The 23,996-nt window shown below is 39.6% G+C and overlaps 1 protein-coding gene across 2 annotated transcripts in view; it reads left to right on the top strand.

Moving 5' to 3' along the window:
* SLC15A4 (solute carrier family 15 member 4) overlaps positions 1-10,196 on the top strand; it is a 60,063-nt gene extending 49,867 nt beyond the window's left edge. For both annotated transcript variants that reach the window (XM_089653718.1, XM_089653719.1), the window contains exons 7-8: positions 4,655-4,813; positions 5,905-10,196. In XM_089653718.1, coding sequence (XP_089509844.1) covers positions 4,655-4,813; positions 5,905-6,038 — 293 coding nt within the window. In that variant the 3' untranslated portion in view covers positions 6,039-10,196. The remainder of the gene's footprint in view (positions 1-4,654; positions 4,814-5,904) is intronic.
* The last annotated feature ends 13,800 nt before the right edge of the window (positions 10,197-23,996 follow it).

Raw genomic sequence — 23,996 nt, 5'->3', positions numbered from 1 at the left:
ACATACAACGCTCAGTTTGTATGCCCTTGTGGTAAGCGCATAATTTTGTTGCAATCTTCAGGATTGCACGCTGATGTTATGCTGTTAACATTTTTTCCTACAAGTCTACATGGTTTAATTACCATACTGGGATCTTGGACAGGCTATTAACATCATCATTTTGTTCCTACAGAACCATTGGGAACCGTGTGTGTGTGTGTGTGTCCCCCTTTATAGCATCTGTTTAGCGCTGCATACCTTGTTTGTATGTTTTTCGTAGTTCTAAGGTGTTGAGGTTTACCTTGTATGCTAGCTGCTGTGTTTTCTTGTCTGTCTTTGCACTCACTTGCCCTATTGTTACTTATACCCAGAATAAACTGATAAAAAAAATCAAAGGAATACTTTTTAATCCATTTCTAGATTATACTGTCAAGTGTAAAATTTTTTTTTTTTCTTACAAACAAATTTTTCTATAGTCTCCTTAGGGTAGAATTGTTTTTGTCAAATTTTTTTACATTTCCCCCTTTATGACTGCCAAACACATATGTTTGGTGACAAAAGGGTAGTCTTTAAGGCCCACACACTGCACATATGAATCACTGGGCAGCTGATGTTTACTCACTGTGCTTCCCAGCAGAGAAGCTTTGAAAAATAGCTTTGTGCCCGCTAATTATCGATGGCTAGCAGGACTGGCTTCCAATCATGTGACCACTGTGACATCCAAACAGTGGTCTCTTGATCGGCTGTTCTTTCCCACCCCCTCCAGCGTTCATAACTTTTTTTTAAAGTATCACCAGGCTGGGCGGGAAAGGATTAAAGGATAGCTATTATGCAAATCTGCTCATATTTCAAACCAGACTAGCATTATTTTGTCTAACCTGCTTAAGGCTCAGTATTGAGCGTTTTTTCTGGAAGCGCTTTCTACCTCCAACTTGAGGATTGCTATCGTGTCTTATGGTAGATGTAATTCAAAACTAAGTACTGTGTTGCTTGTAGCTGGAAAAAGTACTGTTTTTTTTTGTTTTTTTTTAAATTTCCTATAGACTTCAATGGGAGAGCCTGAAAAACACATTTCTCCATTGGCTAATGTAAAATACGCAAACCTGAAAACTGCATATACAGTTGTGCATATAATACACTCCAAGAAGGCTCAGACTATTTCCATTACTAAACAATGCGGCTGATCTGTTATAATAGATTGTAATAGTATTAGCTACGTACAGTAGGTGGCACCGTCTTCCGGCAGCAGAACAGGTGACTTCCCATCTGCTGCCAGAATTCAAGTTGGGCTGAGTTTCTCTACCATTCAGGGAAGCTTTTGTATTTTTATCATTGATTACAAGGCTTTCCTCTGATAGGCCCGAGGTGGCATTCATGATGTCATCTGCCCTCCTGTCCACCTCGGCCAGTAAGGGAGGGAAGCCTTGTAGTCCTTGCTTAAAATACAAGGCTTCTACTAAATGGCAGAGAAGTGTCCAGCTCGACTCTTTAATTCCAGCAGCAGAACGGAAGTGTGTATACCAGAACACAGGGTTATGTTTTGTATGCCACTGATTCTATTATGGTATATTACAGCACATATAGCAGCTGCGTTTTCAGGCCAGACTGACCTAAACAAACTATTGTTAATTGAAACCTGGACGACTTCTTTCAATTTAACCTGTCGGTGTCTTTGACCTCTGAGCCTGCAGAATAAACTGTGACCTCCTGTCGTTCAGATCTGTGCCCCTCTGTAGTGCTACCTGCTGACCTGAAGTGGCTATGCAGCTAGAGACTCCTTAATTTCCTGTTTTCATATCCATAAAAACATCCTTCTGCCTGTCATATCCATAAAAACATCCTTCTGCCTGTCATATGACAATGCCAAGCCCAATGATAGACTTCACAGGCCCTGGACATTATAGGGCAACCGTTCAGGTGGCATTGTAGGGGAACTTTGCTACAAAAATAAAGGTGGAGATCATAGTTCATGGTGTCAGCTAACATCTGTAGCTCTTAGCTTGTATCCATTGACTGATATACCCACAAGCTTCTTGTGTCCATCCTTGCCAGTTGCATCCTTCTAATGTTCATGAAGCACAGGATGGACCACTCCAGTTGGTTAATGAATAATTTTTCTCTGAAATGCCGCTGAATCACAAGTTGCCAAACACATTGAGTATTTAAAAGACACTTTCACCTTTACAGAAAGTGAAATAATCCCCCCCCCCCCCCCCCTTCTTCTTTTTTTTTTTTTTTTTTTTTCTTTCCTGCAGGAGCCTGGAATCATTAGATCACAGGTGCAATGTAGGCTCCTTCAGGTATGTCCTCCAGCTTTCAACTCATACCTCTATAAGTTTTTCTGTTTGAAAGCTAGAGCACATGTCTGTGGTCTGAGAGTGGGTACCTGCTCCCACTCGCGCCTCCCTCTCTGCTGCTTTCTGGGACACCTCACAGGTCCCAGAAGGCTGTGAGACCAGTCACAAAATACAGCGAGGATCATGCTTGCGCAATGGGAAGCTGGCTATGAAGCCGCAAGAAGTCAGTCGGCTTCCTGCACTAAAGATGCTGGCACAGTGCACCCAAAGACTATTGAACTGGCCTGGGTGAGGATGGCGCTGGATCCCTGGACAGGTAAGTGAAAAAAAAAATGATTGCATCTGCTGACTTTTTAATAAAAGGACAGACTGAAGAACCGTGGGCATTCGAAGAAGATAACTTGTAATGAGTTGTAGAAGTATTTTAATTTCCTCACCTTTTTCTGATTATTTTTTGCAAGATGCAATATCATGTGTAGACTTCATATAGGAAATGTAAACCTCGTGATTGTGTCTTTAGTGATGTATTCTTTCCGTTTTGTTAGCATGTGATCCTGAACAAGGGTAAGTCTTTATTTACTTAGTTCATAATAGTGGCCAAAATGCACTGAAAGTATGTAATGGCTGAGGAAGTGAAACTCGTGTACATAGTTACACAGTAGTTCTGCATATTTTATCATGTTCACTTTGTAATTCTTTTTGAAACATGATGGGTTTTGCAGAAAGGCCAGTTAGTAGCCGCTATGACTTAACTGTAAGAAACATTTCACACGTGTAGCTGGTGACATTAAAGATTGATACGCTATGTAATTATGCCAAAGTAAAGTTATCTGAACATTCAGGTCCAGCTAAGCTCAGAGTGCTAAAGGACAGGCAATTTGTGGTACCTTCAAGTACTTGTGATGGTCTTCAAATAGACTGTGCTGGCATCAGAAATGATCCTAGACCCAGGAATTTGGCAGCCTTAATCTTGACTTAAGTCAAATCTTCATGTACAATCTGAGCCTAGGATCCAGTGGTACTTCAGGGATGGATTTGAAGACTACCATGGGTACTAGTAGACAATATAAGGAAATTGGTAGGCACATAGTTGCTCCAGATTGTGTATTCCCCAGTTTTAATGCCCCTATTTGTAGTATACCAAAGACCATAGATCGAGAGACGATTGTCTGTCAGTGGACATCTCTGGGCATGTTGGAATGCAGATCACTTAAACAGGACTCATTTTTAAAATCCTAAGCCGAACTGAAAATTCAAGGGACATGTCTCCTCCTTGGCAAGAGAGCTCTGGTGAGCAGTTTTGTATGCACATAGAGTGGGGGTCTAAGGCCCCATTGCGTTCTGACACTTATGTGCGTAGGGCAGCCCATTCACTGACCTTTACTCTCATGTTGTGCAGGCAATGCAGTTTTTGGCTTGTCCCAGTCTTCTCATCTGCGCAATCACAATAATTAGGGTTGTAAAGCTAGATATCCCGTTTGCCAGTACCTCTCTAAAACACAAATGTGTTGGTCTGTCTCTCTCCCTCACTCCACCCAACCCACAAACAGGATGTGATGTCAGATTAAATAACCTGCAAAATGCATAGTAATTTTAGCATGCGTAAAAATGTGTCCACGCACAAAGTGAGAGACTACACTCACAAGGCTTGAATGGTTTGGACAAGACAAGCTCAGCCATGTGAGTGCTGCTTTTATCTTTTGGAATAGTTAATAAATCTGTTTTATAGGCATATGCACTTGGAGGTGGGGGTTGTGCGTGTTTTTTTTTTTTTTTTTTTTCCCCTGTTGAAAAGAGGTATACCCTTTCTCTGTACAGAAAAGACATAAATGTGACGGGTTTCTGCACATTTTGAAACAGAAAATGTAATGCTGTGTAGGTACTTGCAATTAATGTCAAAATGTCCATTAATTCCTCTGCAGTGTATATGCTTGCAGCTCTTATAATTAGTATTTCATTGATACACTCCCTATAAACATGCCATTAGCTTGTTTCGGACACAAACAGCAGTTAATGGTGTGAAAACACTTAACGGAGTGACATTAGTGACAAATGGTAGCTGATTATCATTTTTTTTTTCTTCTCCTGTAGCAGAGGCGTTATGCTTTTCAGTAATTTATGAACTATATTTGTTGCCAAGAACTGCTCTTCTCTCTGCAGTGTTTCAATGTAGCTTACTTGATTTTGGGTTCTCTGATAAAACCTGCAATGCATATAACAAGCCAACAGATTGGTCATGTGCTGGTCTAGCTTCACTAAAGGGAATTCTCATTGGTTGCTACATGTTGTACATTCTACTGTGTCATAGCCAAGCCAATATTAGTGATGTGATATAGAAAGATTAATGCTATTCTTTGTTTTTTGTTTTTTCTCTACAGGCCTGGAATTTGCTTACTCTGCAGCACCTAAATCTATGCAGAGTGCTATTATGGGCCTTTTCTTTTTCTTTTCTGGTATTGGATCATTTGTGGGCTCTGGTCTGCTAGCCTTGGTGTCTTTACCCTCTATTGGATGGATGAGCAGTCATGTAGATCAAGGTAAGTGTGTTTAAAGATAAAAATAACGATGATAAAGAACAATACTTTTAAAAGCAGCACACAACTTCCGTGGACAAAGTACTCACACTTTATGTACTTTTCCTCTCCTACACATTTCTCCATAGCTAATTTTTCAGCTTTCACCACTATATAGTTTGACAATTTTATAATTTATTTTTTTGAGACTGCGCTCCCTTTTTGGTGGTACTTGGGGAAAAAAAAATAAAGCAAATAACCGCTGGGTTTATTTAAGTCATAATAAAGACCAAACCTTTTGACATGGAGCTTGAGAAAGGGGCAATAGATGAATTATACAGGTCATACACTGAGGGAGGTGCAAGTGAAGGGGTTAAAATACAGGTCACAAAGTGGCGTCTTGAGACGAAGGGGATAGTATTCAATTGTGTAGGATAAGGTTAGTGAAAGGGTTAATATACAGGTCACGTAGAGACAGCATTGGAGATATGTTTAGGAGAGGGGGGGCATGAAAGGATTCGAAAACCAACCCTGTCATCACCGAATAAAATGATCGGTGGCTGCGGATCCTTTCATTTTGTTGTAAACATTCAGAAGTACTGATTTCTCTCCGTCCCCTTGTTATAAGGAGGGACCAGCACTGTAAACAAGACCACTTGATCGCTGTGATGACCAATCCCAGTAGTCATGTAGAACCCAGCCACTTGGAATATCTAGGTAGTGTCTTTTTTGTGTAACCTGTGGTGGTTTAAAGGTATATCGCGACCAACGCTTTTTGGTTTTTGAGGGTCAAGGATTTACCTTGGTTCTTTTTTTCTTTCTATTTTCCGCTTGGCTTGTTCAGTGTTTTCAAATGAAGGATGTTGGGTAGAGGTGGGGCCACCCATTGATCAAATTGTGTGGTTCCTAATAAACCAGCCAAAAGTCAGTGTTTGGCCACCTCCAATGGTTTAACTGGCTCTGGGCACCAAATCTACATCAGATGTAGATTTTTTTTTTTTTTTAATTGTCAGTCACCTATATAACATCCGATTTTGAAGAATGGATTTATTTATTTAACATCCAGTTTGTTTTAAATAGGTTTGTGTAACTTAATTTTTATTCTTTGATTCCAGGTAACATCAATGACTGTCATCTGAACTATTATTTCTTCCTGCTGGCTGCTGTGCAGGCAGTGACACTCCTACTCTTTCTCATCATTTCTGTGAAATATGAGCGCCAACAAAGCAAATCAAATGGAAAGCTGTGAGCTTTTGTGAGAAGCTAAACGATATATGGAGCACGTGGGCAGTTTGACTTTAAAAAGTGCCTGCAATGTTCTTCCTAGTATGTGTGATGTCCATGTTTTGTGTACACCGTTTCAAGTGCCCTTTTGGAAAGTGGAGACTTTATTTTATAGGTCACTTACTTTGCACTACTTGGATACTGCAGGATTGTTCCAAGCCTCTAGAAAGCACTGAATTTTGTTTGCAGACCTGCAGGTATCTACAATGCCGTCTTTTGGAATGACTGGTGTTGACATTAACATATCTTGTGTGTTTTATATCTTATTCTACTACTGGGCCGTTGGGTCACTGCATAATAATTGGTGGGGTCGAAGATGATACTCCTGCATAACTGGTGAATTCTGAGATAATGCTATTGGGAATCTGCACAATTTTGGTTTGTGGCCATATTCACGGTTTTTGACACTTTGGTTTGTTAATAGTAAAATCCTTGTAATTTTTTAATCTTCCAACCTAAACCATATCCTTAGGTGAGAGGTAGCAGAGTGAGGATGATTTAGAGCAGAGCTCCTACACCGAAGATATAGTGATGTCAATTTTAGCAGTGCCTTGGGTGAACCGAGATCATATTCGTCATCCGTGGCAATTTCACACACTCCTAATTATACAGCTTTGGTCCTTCTAGCAAACATAGCCTATGGTGGGACAGGAGTCTTGAGTTTGCATTTTTGTAGTAAGTTTACCCTACTGCCCTGGTAAGCAAAAATAATTAAGGTTGTTTTTTAGACTAGGAAAACTTTGCATTTTCACTGAGATGTGAGATGGGGCAGAATTAAACTCTTATTAACCTAAAATCTAAACCCACCCATATATGGAAGAAAAATGTATTTGGGAAGAATATTTTTAAGATATATTGCCATATTTGAAATACTAAAATTCTGGCCATAATAAATAAATATCTCTATATATTTTCTATATCATGTTGAAATGTGTTTTTATTACAAAATATATGAAAATTTTACACTTTATTTCAAATATACTGTCTTTAAAAATAACATTCTACATTTTTGAAATTCATTTACAAATGTGTAAAAATATGCTAAACGACTTTTTTAGATGTTAAAAACGAATATATTTTATATATATATATATTTTTTTTTATATAAATGGAGTTTTTTTAACCTATAAGTCATTTTAAAATATATTTTTACACATTGTAAATACATTCCGAAAATCTAAAATGTTTTTAAAAGACACAGTATATATTTAAGTTTTTTTTTAAAATTTTAATTTATTTTGTAATAACACATTTCAACATGCCATATATTTGAAATACTATAAAAAATAGTCTTCCCAAATATATTGCTATATAGAATATGGCCAAAATTAAAGTTTTCTTCCATGTGGGAAATTCATTTCACTTTGCCTTGTGAATCGAGGTATTCTCAGGTAAGCATAAATTACTGTTTAATATGCTACTACACAGCTGTAAGAGCAGTTTTGTCTGTCACCTATATAATTACACTCAAAGTGCCAATATATGTTTTAGCAGAGTGGCGTGCCATTGTAAAACTTTTCTACTTTTTAAAGGTCTGTTTCTGTCCTGTTGAGTATTTATATACAGCAGTAATTCTGTACATTAAGGGGTTGATGTTACTAAAGCTGGAGAGTGCAACACCTACTGCAGCTGTGCATAGAAATCAATTGGCTTCCTTGTTTTTGTTTGTGGTTTTTGTTTGTTTGTTTTTTTTTGTTTGCAAAGCTTGATTGAACAAGCTGTAGTTGGAAGCTGATGGGCTACCATGCACTGCTGCACCAGATTTTGCACATTCTAGTTTTAGTAAATCAACCCCTAAATGCTGAAGAAAAAATGTCCCATACAAAGTATTTTTGTTCTGTTCACATAGTATGCAACCTGCCCATATACATGTTTGAAGTTACGGGAAATCTGTTCTGTTAAAACCTTTATATTCAGCATATGGAGATCTTTCCATTTGCTGTTTAGCCATCTCCCCATTAATCCTCTTTGCAGTTGATTTAAAAAAAAAAAAAAGCTACATCAAAAAGGTAAACTGTGCAAAGTGAATGTATTTATGGTGTTTTAGGGGTAATGGTTTTACCTGAACTCCTTGTCAGGATTAGCTACATCTGAGCTTTGACTACAGTTGCTATATAACTTGTGTTCTTCTAACGGTTGTACTTTGCTAAATAATGATTAAGATAAATGTCTGCAAGGTGGTCTATATACTGACTTGAAGCAGTTTTTTTGTGGTTAAATGCTGATCTCAATCCTGTATTAGTTTTTGACCAGCAATAATAACCTGGCTTATGCTTATCATAGAATATTCATGGTACTTTTTAGTATTCTGGTGATGTAAATATATATTTAGTGTTGCTCAGACCAGACATACCTGGCTATTCATAAAGGTGAGGTACGGTGCACAAGTACAATATTCAGATTTCCTCTTTTCACTGATCAGTTGTAGCCCTGGTTCACACCAGTGTGGTTTTTAATATTATTTTTTTTTTTTTTTTTTTTTTTTTTTTTTTTTTACAATTCCAAATCACATGCCAAGTCGCACCCTATTTGTGCCTATGAAACTGTTCAAATTGGTGCAGGAACCTTTTTTTTTTTTCTTTTTTTTTTTCAAAAATCGGTGCCATACCGCATTTTTGCTGATTTTCATGTGCAACTTGCATAGATGTCTGTGTGTGAAGTTGAACGGATATCCAGCAAGCCAACATGAATTCACTGACCAGCAGCTTTGATTACAGATCACCAAGCCTTGGTTCACACTCAATGTGGCTCTGAAATCAAATTGGTTATCAACTTGAGATATTTTGAACATTCTTTGTGCTCGCATTGAATTTCTAAATTACCTGTTGGTGTTCACAGATGCTGTAATGGCTTTTTGTTTTGTTTGGTCTTTGCAGTTCTATGAAACCAAACTTGGTATAGCTAAACATACAGAGAAAAGGCCAGGCAATTCACATAGCATCCAAAGTGAGGGCTGAATGGTACACTGCACCTTAACCACTGCAACATGTTTATGTGCACCACCAAAGCTCTCCTAAAACACACTCCCCTGGTTTTAGTTGTCTGTTACATCATGGGTTTGGTGTCTGGATCGGCATCACTCTACTCCTCAGGAGCAAGTCCTTGAACTGCGACCAATGAATAAATATGAAAAAATGTTAATTATTGCTCATGCTTTGTCCATCTCTATTACAGATGAGATGTTCCTCTGTACTGCAAGTAGCATAGTAATGCAAAAATGAATAGTTCTCAATGTTTCGATTTCTTTGTAGCAGTCGTGACATGATGTACAAAATTGCTTTTTTTTATTAAATGTATTTTAAAATTAACCATAACCAGAAAATTAAATGTGATATGTGCCAGACAAATTCATAAGTAGCCACATATGATTTTGAAAGGGCTTTTCTTGCTTTTAACAAGGCTGCTCAGAAATGGGATTTCCTTCTCCACTGACTGCCACCTTGTCATTGGGTTTTCTTGGTGTGTTTTTAACTGAATTTTTGCCAGGAAAAATCTAGTGGTTCTATAAAAACCTATTGCTTTCATTCATAAATGTCTGTCCTCTTTCACCTAATAAAGAAAAAAATTGAATGCCCCAACCAGATTTCGGAGGTATTGTCTCCCAGTGATGGGCTGAGACTGGTACACTTCCGCTACACATTAATGGTAGAAATGCCTGAAAGGCAGACTATCACAGAAAAATAGAAGCCCTCATGCTATTTGTGGATCTTTTTATATTGCTACCATTGGCTAAGGGAAAAGTCGCCGGAACCAGTACTAAAATTTTTCCTATTTTAAAATAAATCCTATAATGTATGTTTAATGCATATTACAATTTAAAATCTTGCTGGCTCCATCATGTGATATCATTTTGCAGTTATGAATATGTACTCTTAAACACTTAATAACAATATACAGTAATTGTTTGTAAGTTTGACTTGATTAATGCTGAATGTCAGGGTTTTAAAGTAATTTGCTTAAGTCTCTTTTGCACAAAATATAAACTGAGATGTTTTTTTTTTTTTTTATTGCTTGGATATGTATATAGAAATATACCTGTATTTTGTTTTACATTGTTTCTTGCCTTTTTTGAGTAGTGAACTTTTTTAATGTATTGTCAAAATAAAATTATTTTCATTTGTAAGTGTTTTGTCTTATAGTATTTTAAAATAACCTATGATGGTACAAGATTTGGTATCCATTGATTTTTTATTTTTTAATTGTAGGAGAGGGTGGGATAGATGGAGGAAGAAAAAAAAATTATAGCTAATCTTTCACTTTTAGTCACAAAGTACCATCCCTGATGCCAATTTAAAGTGAGTGCATATTGAGAAAAAAAAAAAACAGCACACAGTTAAGGGGGGAAAGCATTAACAAAATAAAAAATAAATCCCTCTCCCCAGGCATCCAGATACTGCACCAGGATTATCACAGCTGCAGTAGTAAGGACAATATGAGCTGCTGGACCTTATTCATAAAAGCTATGAGCTGCTGGACCTTATTCATAATAGCTATACTACTGTCCTGAACTGAAAGGGCGCTCTATAAATTGAGGGTGGGCAGATGAATAAAAGGTTTGCAGGCACAAGCAACACTTTTTTAGTCACCAAGTACCATCCCTGATGCCGATTTAAAGTGTTGCTTGTGCCTGCTCTCTTCCTTTGAAACCTTTTATTCATCTGCCCACCCTCAATTTATAAAAGCGCCCTTCAGTGCAGGACAGTAGTATAGCTTTTATGAATAAGGTTCAGCAGCTCATTGTCCTTACTGCACCAGGATTATCACAGCTGCAGTAGTAAGGACAATGAGCTGCTGAACCTTATTCATTAAAAGCTATACTACTGTCCTGCACTGAAGGGCACTTTTATAAATTGAGGGTGGGCAGATGAATAAAAGGTTTCAAAGGAAGAGAGCAGGCACAAGCAACACTTTAAATCGGCATCAGGGGTGGTACTTGGTGACTAAAAGTGTTGCTTGTGCCTGCTCTCTTCATTTGAAACCTTTTATTCATCTGCCCACCCTCAATTTATAGAGCACCCTTTCAGTTCAGGACAGTACTATAGCTTTTATGAATAAGGTCCAGCAGCTCATATTGTCCTTACTACTGCAGCTGTGATAATCTGGTGCAGTATCTGAATGCCTGGGGAAAGGGATTGTTAATTTTTATTACAGACTGACTTGCTTACCAGTTGGAGATCTAGTATTCTGTAGCTAACCGTACAGAGGCGACCACTTTCAATAAAGAAAAGTAACAAAAATGAGGACGTTTAAACACCTCACCCTCTTCTCCATATAGGTGGGGTTCTATAGATAACTGAGAACAATGTAACTGATAAAACTAGAGCACAGGCAGAGAGCACAGAAAGTTCTAGTATGATTTAGGGCTTATTTTATTTACATTTGCGATTTGGCAATGGTTAAAAAAAATAATTCTTGCCAAAGCAGTAAAGCAAAAAGGTAGCTCAACCATATCGCCTGCTGAACACAACCTGTTCAAGTGCATGGGACTGCAGTGCAAATGTGCACAGCCCTTGCGGGTTTCCAGTATTTAACCTCTTCAGCCCCAGCCACTGCATATGTACAGCTGCGCAAAACCACTTTTGAAAACGTGGTTTTGCAAAACTGGTAGGGGGTGCGTGCCCGCCCGCCCTACCTGTCCCGCGGGTGTTGGCAGCGGGTCTCCGCTGGTCATTACCAGCCGTTTCCCCGCGATTCGCAGTGATCGCTGACAGCAGGGCTGCGTATAAACAATGCAGTCCTGCTGTCAGTTCCCTGACAGCTCCTGACAAGCTGATCGAGAGAAACTCTTCTCTCCCTCTTCAGCCTGTCCCTGTCCAGCACACACCCCCGCCCCCTAGTAAAACACTCCCCTCACACAGTAAACCCTTCCTCCCCAGTGCCATTAGTACAGTGTCAGTGGTTTTTTTTTCACCCCCCCCCCCCCCCCCCCCGTGTCAATGTACGCTGCAGTCCTGCCATAAGTCGCTGATCGCCGCCATTATTAGTATAAAAAAAATTTAAATCCCAGTATCTTTCCCGCCATTTATAAACTCTATAACTTTCATGTAAATCAAAGCAGTTTATATGCACAACAATTTATCGCCGCCAACCCAAATTCAAACCTTGCCAGACCATTTGCATGGAAACCTCATTTCGGTTTTCAAATTTACTTTTTTTTTTTTTTTGGGCCTAACCCTCAACATGGGCAAAACTAAAAGAAATGAATTGCGGTTGTATTGGTCTGCAGACCCGATTCATCATATACCGTGTTCTCTGCTGCCATGGCCAGGCATAGATATGAGAGTATAATGTTTTATGCATTTCAGCGACAATACACTGTCATCCTCGGGGTAACCCTGTATTTGACCGGCTCCACAAAATTCAGTCCCTCGCAAATCACCTTAACCTAAAATGTGCAGATGTCTATACTCCCCAGCAAAACATCTGCGTTGAGTCCCTTAATGTTTCTGGCCACCTTGCATTCAAACAATTTCTCCCCTGCAAGCATGCCAGATATGGGGTCAAGATGTAGAAGACCTGAAATGAACAAGCTCGGAGGAGCCTTGTCATGGCGGCGTAGGAGAGCACGGAGCGGGTGCTCTCCGAATCACCTACACCATCCCAGATGCCTGCACAAGAGTGATCCGGGGACTTACCCACGAGCGACGGCTCTAGAGCAGCTCCGGCGGCCCGGGAGTGGAGAGAGGAAGGTGTGCTGGGCGGCGGGACTTGCTGCAGGAGGTCTGGACTGACGTGCGGGGCGTCACGGAGCAGACACGTGGGAAACAGCAGAGCACTACTGGGAAGGGGAGAAAGCCGGCCGGCATCTTAAGTGAGAGTGAGGACGCCGGCTCGCTCCCCCCTTGCAACATACAGGAGAAGCCACTTGTTTAATGGATGACCTGCTCCCCGTGTGTGTTAAGTTTATACACCGGGGAGGAGGGTCTGAGGAAGAAGACCCAGAGGAGTCCCCCTGAAGAGAGCAGTGGGAAGCTGAAGCTAGCAGTTGGTGACTCGTGGCTGCCTCACCAGAAGAAAAGCAACCAGAGGGTGAGTGTGAGCAGCACGACCTAGCAAACTGTGATTATATGGTGACTGTATGTTTAAAGAGGGGTAGACTCTCTGGGGAAGATTGAGTATAAGAGGAACTAGCAGCCCTGGAAGAAGGAGAGCATAGTGGGAAAGTGGAAAATAAGCACGTGTTGAAATCTAGGTACCTGGTCTGTAGCTGGTAAACAAAGGTGGTTCCTGTATTTAACTGAATAAAACCCACAGAAGAGATGAAGAATAAAACCGTTAAAAGTAGTGGGCTAAAGGGGTCCCAAGTAGGCACGATAAAAAAAAATATACGTCTCAAGGTAATGTTACGCCAGAAAGATCTCAAGATATCTGTGATAAAAGTGAGTTAGAAACGAGCTTGGAAGCTAGCCTGAGACTCTCCCTGGGAATAAAGCATAATAGCCAACAAATATCAGAGAATGTGGAGAGGAAAGATCTGGAAAGTGAACTACAAGTACCAAATAAGAGAGATGGCAGATATGTTCAAAAGTCTAGAAAAAACAAGAACTGACAATCATACAGAGTGATTTAGGGCAGTTGCTATTGCGGATGGAGGAGACAGAGGAAAGAATTAAAAATCACGCCCAATCTATCTCTGCTTTAGAAAAAAGGACAAAAGATATTAAGAAAGAGCAAAAAAGACTGCTGTATAGGATGGAAGTACAGGAAAACAGGGAGAGAAGGAAGAACTTTAGGGTAAAAGGTATCCCGGAGTCCGTAAAGGGAGAGGAAGTGAGAAATTTTATCTGTAAAATCCTAAACTCCATAAGAGACCAGAAACAGAAAAGGTGAACCTGGAAGAGGTTTTTAGAATTGGAAGGATTCAATATGGAAATGGAGAAAAGAATTCCAGAGACATAATTGTCCAATTCCAAAAGATGTGTGATAAAGAAGAGATATGGAGAAAGATTAAGGGAAGATCAAATATTAAATATGGAGAAATAAATATACAGATATTTGCAGATTTGACAACAGAGACACTTAGGAGAAGAAGATCTCTGAAACCCCTGTTAGAGCAAATGAAAAAACAAAATGTGCACTATAGATGGGGTATTCCTGAGTGTCTAATCGGATGGAAGAATGGAGTTACAGCCAACTTGAGATTTCCTGAGGATTTAAGAGACTTTTGTGATGGACTTGATTTGCAAATTATAGAAATTTCTGGTTGGGAGGAGGAGGTAGGAGATAGTGGGGCCAGAGTAAAGGAAGACTGGCCGTTAATTCGGAGAGGGAGATAGAGGATTTTTTTTTTTCCCTACTTCCTGTTCGCTCGAATGAAGTACATCTTAGTGGAATCATCTTGAGTTTATGAAATAGACAAGGGGCATCTGGGGGGGTGGGAGGTGGGAGAGGCCGTTCATGGGAGGAGCTCAACCCCAAGGTACAAAATCTATGAAGGGTTTAGATCCTCAACAGATTTATAGGCAAACTACAAGTCTAAAATGGGTGGGAGGAAGGGAGGAGGGGGGAAGGCAAGCTACAGGCCTAAAGCGGGAGGGAGGGAATTGGAAGGGGAGGGGGGAGAGGGTTTTTTTAAAACTGACATCTGGCATAAAAGAAGAGAGAGAGGGAAATGGAAGAAGAAAGGAGATGGTAAAATAGAAAGACGACAAATAAACAAAATATGGAGGAAATACAGTTCATAACTCATAATGTAAATGGGTTGAACTGTCCAAGTAAAAGATTTAGGTTATTTAGAGAACTACAGCATAGAGCGGTCTCAGTGGTATTCTTGCAAGAAACGCACCTCGAGTTAAAAAAAAATCTTAAATTGAAATCTAGATACCATCCGGTTTGGTATTATGCGGATTCCCCAATTAAGAGAGCGAAGGGGGTGGCTATAGGATTTGCAAAAAATGTTAGGTTTGAACTAGAAGATAGGAATACCGATCCGGATGGGAGGTTTCTGTTTTTGAAAGGCAAATTGCAAGATATCGAGTATAAGCTAGCAAATATATACTGCCCTAATAGGAAACCAGAGATGTTTTTGAAAGGGGTTCTGAAGAAATTGATGGATTTCTCGAAGGGTTATTTAATAGTGGCAGGAGACTTCAACCTATGTATGGACCCACAAATAGACACAACTTCTACAGTGCCGAGAGAGGGAAACAAGTCGATGAGAATATTGAAGAAGGTGATGAGAGAGAGCCAATTGGTGGATAGCTGGAGAATAGCAAATAACAGAAACAGAGACTATACCTTTTATTCTAACGCTCATAAAACATACTCCAGATTAGATTTATATTGATAGACCATCGTCTCATCGAAGATTTGTCTAGTGTTAAGATAAAGTAATGACCCTTTCGGATCATGCCCCCGTTGCATTAAAATTAAGATGGGGAGGGAGGTCGTCGGGAGGACTGACATGGAGGCTGAACGAGGCACTTCTCATGGATCAAGATACTGAATGGAAAATTAAGGAGGAGATAGGGAGATTTTTTGAGGAAAATGAAACTGGAGACGTATCAAGGGCTACAGTGTGGGAGGCGCACAAAGTATACATCAGAGGAATCCTAATTGCGATTGGGGCAAAGAAAAAAAGGGAAAGGAGAGAGAGGATTAGTGAGCTTTTAAAGGAAATAGCTGAGTTGGAACTCCTACATAAAAGTAATATAATGAAAGAGAAGAAAAAATGATAAAAAAAGAGGGAAGAATTAGAGAAAGTATTGGAGGAAGAAAAAACGAGAATTTTTTATAAAATCACGGGAGAAAGATAGATATAGATGGGGAGATAGACCGGGGAAAATATTTGATGAGAACTCTGAGGAAGAAAAAAAATAGAAACTATATAGATAAAATAAAAAATTTCAAGGGAGAATTAGTCCACTCAACTAAAGAAATTGAAAAAGTTTTTAAGGATTACTATAGTAAATTATATAATATTACCCCCAACGACCCTACAAATAAGATCGAAAAGAAGAGAATATCTAAGAAATGCAGGATTACCAAAATTTAAGCGAAGAATTATTAAACTCCTTAGAATCTGAAATCTCACAGGAAGAACTAAAAACAGCATTAAAAAGCTTTAAGTCGGGGAAAAGCCCGGGCCCAGATGGGTATACTGTGAGGTACTATAAAAAATATAGTGACTTACTACTACCTAAATTAAAGAGATATATGGATGCATTGGGAGGAGAGATGGAGATGAGACAGGAATCCCTACAGGCCCAGGTGGTTTTGATACATAAGGAAGGTAAAGATATCTCCCAGTGCTCAAGTTATAGACCGATATCATTGCTGAACACAGATACGAAGTTGTATGCAAAGGTTTTGGCGAATAGGTTGAGGGATCTGATGCCAGATTGGATACATGGGGACCAGGTGGGCTTCGTCAGAGGAAGGGAGGGTCGAGATAATGGGTTGAGATCCCTGATGCTTATTCAGAAAAGTCGAACGGGAAAAAATCCAGTACTGTTGCTCTCAATAGACGCGGAGAAGGTGTTTGATAGGGTTAATTGGAGCTTCATGATGGATACGCTAGAGGCTTTGGGACTGGGTAACAGGATGAGGAGATGGATTGGAAGACTGTATGAAGGACCTTCCGCGATGATAATGGTAAATGGAGAGAGATCAGAGTCTTTTTTAATGACAAACGGAACTAGACAGGGTTGCCCACTATCCCCATTGTTGTTTGTTTTGTCATTGGAACCCTTGCTATTAACAATCAGGAAAAATATAGATATAAAGGGAATTAACGTAGGAAAGAGAGAGCACAAGGTTGCCGCATTCGCGGATGACCTATTCTATATTGGTAACCCTAGGATAACGCTCCCTAACCTAATGAAGACATTGAAGGAATATGGAGAATTGGCAAACCTAAAAATTAATCCGAGTAAAACGGAGATATTAAATATAAATCTTCCAAAGAGCGAAAAAGAAATGATACAGAGAGAGTTCCCCTTTATATGGAAAGATAGAGAAATAAAATATTTGGGAGTGAAACTAACTTACTTCACAGAAAAATCTTTATAAAGCAAATTATATACCATTGTTAAATGAGATTAGGGAGGAATTGAAGAGAATCGGAGGAGGAAATCCTTCATCGTTAGGTCGTATTAACTTAAAAAAAAATGGTAATTCTCCCTAAGGTTTTGTATAAACTCCAAATGATTCCCATTAAACTCCCAGGGACATACTTTAGGTTTTTTATTTTTCCATATATATCTTGTTACCATTTGCTTAATTGTTCTAGAGTATCACATGAAGTGCTAAGTAGAAATTACTAATTAGAGAATTAGCTGAGAGCACAAGTCCATACACTAGGATTGTTTTGAAAGAATGGGATAGATTGCACAAACAGAGGAATTGGGATTTTAACTCACTGTTAATGCCATTAAGAAATTCAGAGTTTTTTCCCCCCAGGTAAAGAGGAAATTACGGGTAAATGGAAAAAGAAAGAGGATGCTCAGTTGAGAGACGTAATGGAGGGGGTAAACTTAAGAACACTAGAGGATTTGAAAAGGGAAGAGGGAGGGATTTTCACTAAGATAGATATATGGAGGTATAATCAATTTAAACAATTCGTGGGGAAACTGACGAAGCCCCTTAGAATTAGAAAAGATTGGAATTTATTTGAGAAATTTTTTGAAGTTCGAGGTGATGGGGGAAACAGCACTGCTAAAACATACAAAATTCTCACTGATTTAGATAGTAAGGTAAAATTAAGATATATAGAAAAATGGGAAAGGGATTTGGGGGTGGAGTGGGAGGAACATACACAAAGAAAAATATATAGAATGGTACATGGAAATGTTAGCATGCGGGAGGTGGAATTGAACTATAAATGTTTAAGTAGGTGGTATATCACTCCGATGGTAGAGCACAAAATGAGTGGTGAGAAACAACCTGGGTGTTGGCGAGAATGTGGAGAGGGGGGCACAACGTATCACGTATGGTGGGGGTGCCCAAAAATACAAGTTTACTGGAGAAAGGTTATAAATCAAATTAGGAATATCACTGAAATCAAAATTGGTTTGGACCCTGAAATATGCCTTTTTCATATCACAGAAATATCAATGAAAAAATTTAAAGATATGGGTATAGAGTGCTACTTAAATGCAGCTAAAGGATTGATACCTAGGTTTTGGCGTAAAGTTGAGGCACCGAAGGTAGGTGACTGGATAGACAGAGTGCATCAGATTGTTAGAATGGAGAAACTATACTATATACAGGAAGACAAGATGGAGGTTTATTATACAAAATGGGAGGAATTTAGAGCAAAGAAGAAAGAAGTTACTCAGTGAATAAGAATAAAGATGGGAATCGGACAGATGTCAGGGGTTTATTGAAGAGGGGTGGGAGGGAGGGGGGGTTGACGGAAGGGGGTTAAGGGGAGAAAATGATAGGCAATAAGTGTTTTTTAGAAGAAATTTGTTATGTTGTATTTTATTACTTCTTGTGTGGGAAATATTTATATTGCTATATTTGAAAACAAATATTTAAATTAAAAAAAAAAGATGTAGAAGACCTGTGAGAGGACAACAGGCTATACTTATAAGTTTTGGGTTTACGAGGGAAAAGAGTCATGTGGAGCCCGCCCGGATGCCCAGACTACATGGGGAGTAGTGGCAAGATAGTTTGGGACTTGGTGTCATCATTTCTCCATATGGGGTACCACTTATACGTGGACAATTTTTATTCAAGCATGCCACTATTTAGACATTTATTCAATCTTGGAACTGGCACTTGTGGCAAAGTGTGACCTAGTGTGCCCACCATTAGAAGTGGTTGGATGCAGGGCGGTGGGCATACCACACTTTCTGGCAGAGATTTCTTCTTTTTTTTCATTCAGTCCACAGGCTGCATACAAAAAAAACATAGCATATATAACCAACAAGGACCAGCGATGTACTGGTACATCACTGGATTTGAATGGTTATACCAGGATGATGCCTACAGCTGCAGGCATCATCCTGGTGTTGGTTTTTTTCTTTTTGCAGCCGGTAATCTGCTTTCATGTAAAAGCAATCCTAGTGGCTAATTAGCGGCAAGATTGCTTTTACAAGCAGTGGGAGATGATGCCCCCCCCTCCCCGCTGCCTTCCACGGCCTTCTTGGGCAATCCCGTGCCATCAGGGGAACCTGAGAATGCAGCCGGTGTTTCTGCCAGCCTGAAGGTTTGGGGCTATCCTGGCATGTCAGGGCCTTCGAAACTGTGATGGGTAGTGAGGAAGTGTAATGAGGAAGTTACGCACCTTCATGCTTTCAAAGTGGTCATTGGATTTCAGGCTCCTGTATGTGGCTAGGCTCTCAAAAAGTCTCACACATGTGGTATCCCCATACTCAGCAGAAGTAGCAGAATGTATTTTGGGGTGTAATTCCACATGGCTTGTGCGAGAAATAAATCATTTAAATGACAACTTTGAAAAAAATTTTTTTTTTTTTTTTTACACACAGAAACTGGTGGTAAAAAAAAAAATAAATCTTCCATGGACTCAATATGCCTCTCAGCAGATAGCTTAGGGTGTCTAATTTCTGAAAAGGGGTCATTTGAGGGTGATTGTACTATTCTGGTATCTTAGCTCCTCAAGAAATGTGATGGGCAGTCATAAAGTAAAAGCTACAGTATGTAAATTCCATTATCTATACCATAGTTTGTAGACGCTATAACTTTCACAAAAAGCAATCAATATACTTATTGGGATTTTTTTTTAACCAAAAACATGTAGCAGAATACATTTTGGCCTAAATTTATAACTGAGTTTACTATTTTTTTTTTTTTATAGCTGAAAGTAAAAAGTATTGTTTTTCTTAAAAATATTTGGTCTTTTTTTGTTTATAGCGTGAAAAATAAAAAGCGCACAGGTGATCAAATACCACCGCAAGAAAGCTCTATTTGTGCGAAAAAAAGGACGTAAATTTCCTTTAGGTGCAGCATTGCATGACCGTGCAATTATCAGTTGAATTAGTGCAGCGCCGAGTAGCAAAAAGAGGCCTGGTCATTAAGGGGGGTAAATCCTCAGGAGCTCAAGTGGTTAAAGCTGGCTGTTAAGAGGTCAATGACAGTGGCTGACAATCAAGAACCAGAAGCTAGCCGCCCGAAGATGTCAGTGGTCGGCAGGGAGTTCTGGGACAGCACATCACTGGATTGAAGAAGGGTATAGCTCCACTTTAAAGGGGTTGTAAAGGCTGCAGGTTTTTTTTTTTTTACCTTTTTATGCATGAAAATAAATTTGTGCTACCCCCTCTTGATCCAGCAATGTGCACGGGAGCCTCAGCTGTCTCGGGGTCTCTGTCCTCATTGGCACCCGCTACTGTCTATCACAGCCAGTGAGCCAATGAGGAGAGAGTTGGGGGGGTGGGGCTGAGCCACTGGTTTGTCTTATAGACGCATGGAGTGGGGCTCAGCAGCGAGCACACATCAGTGTCCCTATAGCAAGTGGCTTGTTATTGGGGGCACTGGTCAAGGGGGAGGAGCCGGCAGGGCTGCCTGGGGACCCAAGAAGAGGATTGGGGTTGCTCTGTGCAAAACCATTGCACAGAGCTGGTAAGTATAGGTTTAAAAAAAAAAATCTGAAGCTTTAATATCCCTTCTCTGCATTAAGATAAAAAAAAAACAAAAAAACCTGAGTGCAGCTGGGAGTGCCAGAGGGGTACCTGACAAGAGGATTGGTGCTGCTCTGTGCATAACCATTGCGAAGAGCTGGTAACTATGAAGGAGGAGAAAAATAAAAATAAAAGCTTGTTTACATTCACTTTAACCAGATATACTGCTACAGCGTGGCAGGGCTGTGCAAAATCATGTGTATATACATTATTTTGCATTTCTCGGTAGGGGGCACACATGTTCACTAACCATGCTGCTATTTGCAGCCTTGGCTGTCAGTCACCGGGTCCCAGCTGGTGATTCAGGAGCATTCCCAGCGGAGGGAGAAAACTGTATGTAAACAATACAGTTCTCTCGCTCCTGCACACTGCTTTGCATGGCTCTGCATAACAGAGCCATACATAGCAGTGTGCTTACAATGAAGCACACACACAGCCGTTAGTAAAACAGCACGCAGTTAACCCTTTGACCGCCCTAGATGTTAACCGCTTCCTGCCCAGTGCCACTAGTACAGTGTCAGTGCTTTTTATTAGCACTGATCACTGTATTGGTGTCACTGGGGATGTCACCAAGTCTGTTCCCCCCCCCCCCCCCCCAGTGTCAGAATGCCTGCTGCAGTCCTGCTATAAGTCGCTGATCACTGCCATTACTCCTTAAAATAAAAATCCCAGTGCATATATACCACCATTTGTAAATGCTCTAACTTTCACTTAAACCAATTAATTTACACGTATTGCGATTTTTTTTTTTTTTTTTTTTTTTTTTTTTTTTTTTTTTTTTATAGCAAAGACATGTAGTAGAATATATTTTGACCTAAATTTCTGACATTTGAAGGAAATAAAACAATATTTTTGACTTTTTGCTATTAAACATGTCTAGTAAAAATTAAAAAAAAAAATCAAATTTACTTTTTTTTTTTTTTAATAGCACAAACAATAAAAATGGCACAGGTGATCAAATACCACTGAAAGAAAGCTCTATTTGTGGGGGGAAAAAAGGACATAAATTTCATTTGGGTGCAGCGTTGCATGACCAGGGGCAGACTGACTATTTGGAGGGCCTGGGGTCAGTAGGGGGCCCCATGAGATGCCCCTGGTACCTTTTTTCATAGGCTTTTTTGGGTTTGGGCAAGGACACAGAGGCCCCATGATTCCCTATTGCCCAGGGGCCCCATGAGTTGTCAGTCCGCCCCTGTGCATGACCACGCAATTGTCAGTTAAATTTATGCAGCGCTGTAACAAAAAATGGCCTGATCAGGAAAGGGGGTAAATCCTCAGGAGGGCAAGTGGTTAAAGTCTTGGAATACAGGACAGCTATAATAATTTGTGACTCTAGGAAAGCATAACAGTCCTGATATTTGTGGTTGCTCTCTACACATGCATTCAATTGTTGGTAAGCATAATAATGTTTGTTTTGGAGTTTGTTTGTTTTTTTGCACTTCTCACAAAATTAATTTCTGATTTCATTGAGGACACAGCCTTTGATTTAGAACTCATGGGTTATAGCGTCATCCACAAGCATAGGCCATTAGGTGCACAAAAACTGATCATATTTTATAATGGGGTTTTTCAAAATTGTGTATACTTCACCCTTGCTAAGGCTGCCTCCTTTTCATGGCTTCTGGTCTCTCTTCTATTGGCTGCCAGACCCATTATATTGGTCAGGTGGCAAAGATAAAAGCTTAACTCTAGCCAAAAAAAATGTTTTGAATGGGGTATAGAAGAGTTGGAGTTTCTGTCAAATATTTATTGTAGTATGTGTTCTTTATGTAACAGTTTTCATACACTTCCTGTCAGGAGTGTTTGTAATAAGAAATCTATCCCAATGGGGAAAGAGCAAGAAACAAAAACACACTTTTAGTAAATTGGGTTAGGGCTTCTGACAATTTTAACCGCCTGCCTGTTTCTTCTTCTCCCAGAGATGATTCATCCACAAAACACGGCTGTCAGTGTAAGTATGGACAATTTATGAGGGTCAAATAGGGATATCCTGTTATCCCTACATACTTCCCCCCATATGTGTGCAATGTTTGTGGTTAAGAATATTTTTCTGACCTTTTTCCTCAGAGCAAATTCTCAATTTGTGATTTATCATGATTCATTTCCTATGTCTTGGCCTGATTCCATGTACAAGCCGATATGAAAGTTTTATGAAGATTAATTCTGCACTTCAATTTCAAGCAATAGGACACATTTTGTTGTGCTAAGCTTTTGCTTAATCTCTTTCCAGTTACTAAACTGCACACCAGTGACTCAAGAAAATTGGGAACAATCAAATCCCTTCTTCTGTAAGCAGTTGAAGTAATTGCTAGAGCACCTGAACTTGGTGCTCTAGAAGACAACACGTGCTTCTTCATTACTGTAGCTTGAACTCTAACTTTTTTTTATTAGTTAAACTTATTGAGCAAAATAATGGAGAAAGTAACTGGGAAATATCTTGGAAATTACTACATCAAAAGCGTTGTAGGTGACACATTTGCTTGCTGTTATGGGGTAAAAAGGATGTGGTTTTGTGATGACGAGGCCATGGCATGGGTGTTGCCAGATAGGACATCTTGTAGACCTTCTAACCAGCTACATTTAGTAGAGATCCTACAATGGTACAATGCATTCATAAAGTATTCAGACTCTCTCACTTTTTTTAATTTAATTGTTTTTCTCATTAATCTACACTCAGTACCCATAATGACAAAGTGAAAATAAATTTAGGAATGCCTGTGGATTTATTAAAAGAAAAAAACAAACTGAAATACCACATGTACTTAAGTATTCAGATCCTTTACTTGGTACTTTGTTGAAGCTCTTTTGGCAACAATTACAGCCTTGAGTCTTTTTGAGTATGACATGACAAGCTTTGTACATCTGGATTGGAGGATTTTGCACCATTATTCTTTGAAAATGGGGACCTTTGGTGGACAGCCATTTTCAGGTCTCTTTAAAGATGTTCAATAGGGTTCTTGTCAGGGCTCTGGCTGGGCCACTCTAGGAAATTCACAGAGTTGTCCTTAACCCACTCATATGTTGTGTGATTAAGATTGTTGTCATGTTGGAAGGTGAACCTTTGGCCCAGTCTGAGGTCCTGAGCTCTGAGGAACAGGTTTTCATTGAGGATATCACTGTACTTTGCTCCATTTATCTTTCCCTCAACCCTGACTCGTCTCCCAGTCCCTGCTGCTGAAAAACACCCTCACAGAGTTAAGCTGCCACCACCACATGTCACTGTTGGGATGCTATTTTCAAGTTCTCAGCACATTAAAGTAGTTAATGCAAGAAAGCCTCATTAAACTACATTCACTGCACCAAACAATTACGCTGAGATATCAAAGTCGTAAGGAGATACA

The sequence above is a fragment of the Staurois parvus genome, unplaced genomic scaffold (genome assembly GCF_062004578.1).
Source record: "Staurois parvus isolate SC_StPar_1 unplaced genomic scaffold, SC_StPar_1.0 ptg000719l, whole genome shotgun sequence".
Lineage (NCBI taxonomy): Eukaryota > Metazoa > Chordata > Amphibia > Anura > Ranidae > Staurois > Staurois parvus.
Note: the sequence above shows the minus strand (reverse complement) of the source record. Positions and strands in the feature narration are given on the sequence as shown.